Source organism: Sinocyclocheilus grahami, unplaced genomic scaffold, assembly GCF_001515645.1.
Source record: "Sinocyclocheilus grahami isolate Dianchi unplaced genomic scaffold, SAMN03320097.WGS_v1.1 scaffold330.1, whole genome shotgun sequence".
Classification (NCBI taxonomy): Eukaryota; Metazoa; Chordata; class Actinopteri; order Cypriniformes; family Cyprinidae; genus Sinocyclocheilus; species Sinocyclocheilus grahami.
The window spans coordinates 36,671-40,274 of NW_015505509.1; the positions used below are offsets into that span (position 1 = coordinate 36,671).

The window sequence follows — 3,604 nt, forward strand, 5'->3', positions numbered from 1 at the left end:
ACACACACACACACACACACACACACACACACACACACACACACACACACACACACACACACACACACACACACACTTTCACATCCACACATGCAAACGGAGTGTAAATAGGACACTTCTTAAAATTTGGCAATTATGGAAATAGCAGGCAGTTGCAAATCTTTCTTTATTGCTTTGCAACCTTTATCATTTATCATTTACAATTACATCTAACAAACCGGCCAGACCAGTTTAATTTAAAATCCTCAGCAGTGTGCCATCCAGGAGCACACCACAGCATATTAATGCTGCGATTATCATCATTTCAGTTTAAATCAATTTAACCCTCCATTCTCATATGTTGAGTGCACTTACAGACAAGGATGGCAAAAATCACTTGTAGTTTTTCATATTCACGGAGCAGTTCTCCAGGCAACGTTTATATAGCATCTCATCTGTTAGTCATAGCGAGCAGCTTCTTGCGATTGGTCAGTAGTGAAAATATGCAAATCACCTGTAATATCAAGAGTAGCAGTGACATTTGAAAGCCTCATGCTGAGCATTAGTCATGAGATCTCTGGTGCTGAAACGAGTGGTGTGATTTTATCTTACCAGGTTTGCTAGTATGTAGTGGTAGCTCTTCACATTTTTCCCCAACTCGATGATCTGAAATAGACCAACAAATGAAGGTGAAAAAATAAAGCAGTTAGTATTAATTAGGGTGTGCATTATAAAGACTTATCTATGCAAATAAACCATATAAATCCCACTGTAATGTAATATTTGCTGTATTATTCCACATAATTCCAAATAAGTTTTTGTCTTTCACAGCAGTCATAATGTGTGTCAATGTGCATGATTTTTTCCCCTTTTCTTTCTGGCGAAAGTAAGGATATGGGGCAAGGAAGACGTGTCAAGGTTGGTAAAAAACAGATGTACTGTCTTTGGGGAAACCCATTTATACTCTAATGATTACTGAACCACCGTCAAATTTTTTTTATACTAAATTAATAATAATAATAATTGAATAAAAAAAATACATAATAAAAAAAAACTATAATAACATTTGTATATAATATAATATAATATAATATAATATAATATAATATAATGATTGTCAAAAAGTGTAAACTTTATTGTTGCCCAACTCTAATCTGCTAAATGCAACTATAAAGCATTAAGACATTAAGAAATTCAAAACAAAAACATTCCGATTTTTTTTGTAAAGCTACACAATGTGTATTGTGAAACATGCTACACAATATTTCCTACTATGCAAAGTTTTCCTACTTCAAACTGTTCATAATGGTGTCAATGCATGAATGCAAGTCATTTTAGATAAAAGCGTCTGCCAAGTGCATAAACGTACCATTTAAATAATCATAACAACAATGGCACATTTTCTATAAGCACACACCCACCAATCACCGTAAAATAACTACATCCCTGGGCTTTCATCTTTACATTGAGTTTAGGGTGTTTCAGAATGAAGATGTTACAAAGAGGAGAGGAATGAAGATTTATGATGCAGGTTTTCTTTTGTGTGGCTATAGAGATAACAAAGCCTCTGCAGGCATGGAGAGTACAACAGTGGTGAAAAACAATGAGTCATACGTTGATGGGGGAGGAACACATTAGCAGCACTCTCAGTTCTGTTTGGTACACTACACTGACCGAGGGTCACAGCTTGAACCGTGTGGATGTACGCGAGTGCGTAGTGTGCAGTGTCAGTGGGTACCATTGACTTTGACACCATCAAACTGTTATGCTGTTCAATGGCTACAATTAGAATCCTAGAGATGTGCAGAAGTTCTTAGCGATCATGAAGGCATACTTCTGTGACCAAAATGTATGCATGTAAGTAGCTATTCGCTCTCTCAAACACTTCGGAAGTTGTGAAAGCTGACAGTGATAGCTTGTGGCCATGACAGACAGTAGCATTAGTTATTAATGGTGACCCCAGTAAGATTTCACCCGGCAGGCCAGCCCAGGGCAGGGACTACTGACAAGGACCCTGTCTGGTCTTCTTGAGTATTTCAGTGCTGGGATCAACATTAAAGGCATACTTCACCCAAAAATGAAAACTCGCTGTCATGCCATTCCAAACCTGTATAACCTTTCTTCTGTAAAAAAGAAAACATTTTAAATTTCTGTTTTTTTTTATTTTTTTTATTACAATGGAAAACACCAACCCTTTTCTAAATATTTTCTTTTATATTTCAAAGAAGAAATAAACAACATGTGGGTTTGTAAATGATGACAGAATATTTGGGTACTATTCCTTTAATGCAGAACTCAGGAATGAAATCAAATTAGTTTTGTGGCTTTTAGTCCATTTCTGTAAAATCTTTGAGCCAATCTATATGAAAGTATGTTCCAAAAAGCTGACAAAAAAACTTGTAAAAGAAGCACATTCTGGAAAGAGGACCAAAAATAATGATGACTTCATCTCTTGCTAAGAGTATATACACATTTTTCTAATAAAAAGCACTCTAGAAATGAAACGTCTCGGTTACGTATATAACCCTCGTTCCCTGAAGGAGGGAACGGAGACGTCACGTTGGATGACCGACGAATTGGGATCTCGCTTAGAGGGACCAATCTACTTTGAGTGTAAACTAAACGAGCCAATGCACATTGGCATGCGATTATTGCATCCAGCTGCTGCTGATCACAGTGTGAGTATAAGTAGGCAGCAGATGCAGCGCATATTCAGGTTTTCGCTGAGGAGCCGAGCCGGTGACCCGGCCGCTCAGCGGTGGTACAGGAGCTGTGGCGACGGGACGTGACATCTCCGTTCCCTCCTTCAGGGAATGAGGGTTACATACGTAACCGAGACGTTCCCTTTCAGTCGGTCACTCTTTATAGAGGGGGGCCGTGGAGGATTTAACCTTCTTTCCCCCTTAAGGAACCTGACAACCAGGTCATGCTTCCCCAACAACCTAGCGTAGGTGTGTCTCGTAGACGGTGCCCTCGCTGAAGTGATTGTATCAACTTCCTCTTGGGGTAGGCCACTTGGAACCTCTGCGTCCCGTCCAGGGACAAGACATGAAGTTTTCAGAGGTCTGGACGCGGGTGCCAAAGGGTGCCCCACCTCGGGACTCGGCCATGGAGCCAGTGCTGCAGCGGTCTCATATGGAGTAGCTCCAGCGGCGTGTTTCAGTGGGACCGCCATCCTGCTCTTGAATGTGTTCAAGCAGATCTGTTCGACCGAGTCCAACTCCATACCGAGAAAAGAGATCCTCTGCGTCGGGGAGAGTTTGCTCTTTTCCCAGTTGACCCGAAGGCCCAACAGGCTGAGGTGTGAAAGCACCAAATCCCTGTGCTCGCACAACTGATCCTGAGACTGAGCGAGTATGAGCCAATTGTCGAGGTAGTTGAGAATGCGAATGTTCTGTTCTCTCATGGGAACAAGGGCTGCCTCCGTAACTTTCGTAAAGACACGGGGCGACAGGGACAGCCCGAAGGGCAGGACCTTGTACTGGTATGCCCGCCCCTCGAACGCAAACCGTAGGAATGGCCTGTGGCGCGGAAGGATCGAAACATGGAAGTACGCGTCCTTCAGGTCGATCGCTGGGAACCGATCTTGGGGACGGATACACCTGAAGATGCATTTCTGTGTGAG

The 3,604-nt window shown here is 41.7% G+C and overlaps 1 protein-coding gene across 1 annotated transcript in view; it reads right to left on the minus strand.

The window, feature by feature from the left end:
* Window positions 1-3,604, minus strand: part of LOC107602566 (glutamate receptor 1-like) — a 41,543-nt gene that overhangs the window by 11,343 nt on the left and 26,596 nt on the right. Inside the window, exon 5 of the mRNA XM_016295094.1 lies at window positions 592-645. Within this exon, the coding sequence (XP_016150580.1) occupies window positions 592-645 (54 nt within the window). The remainder of the gene's footprint in view (window positions 1-591; window positions 646-3,604) is intronic.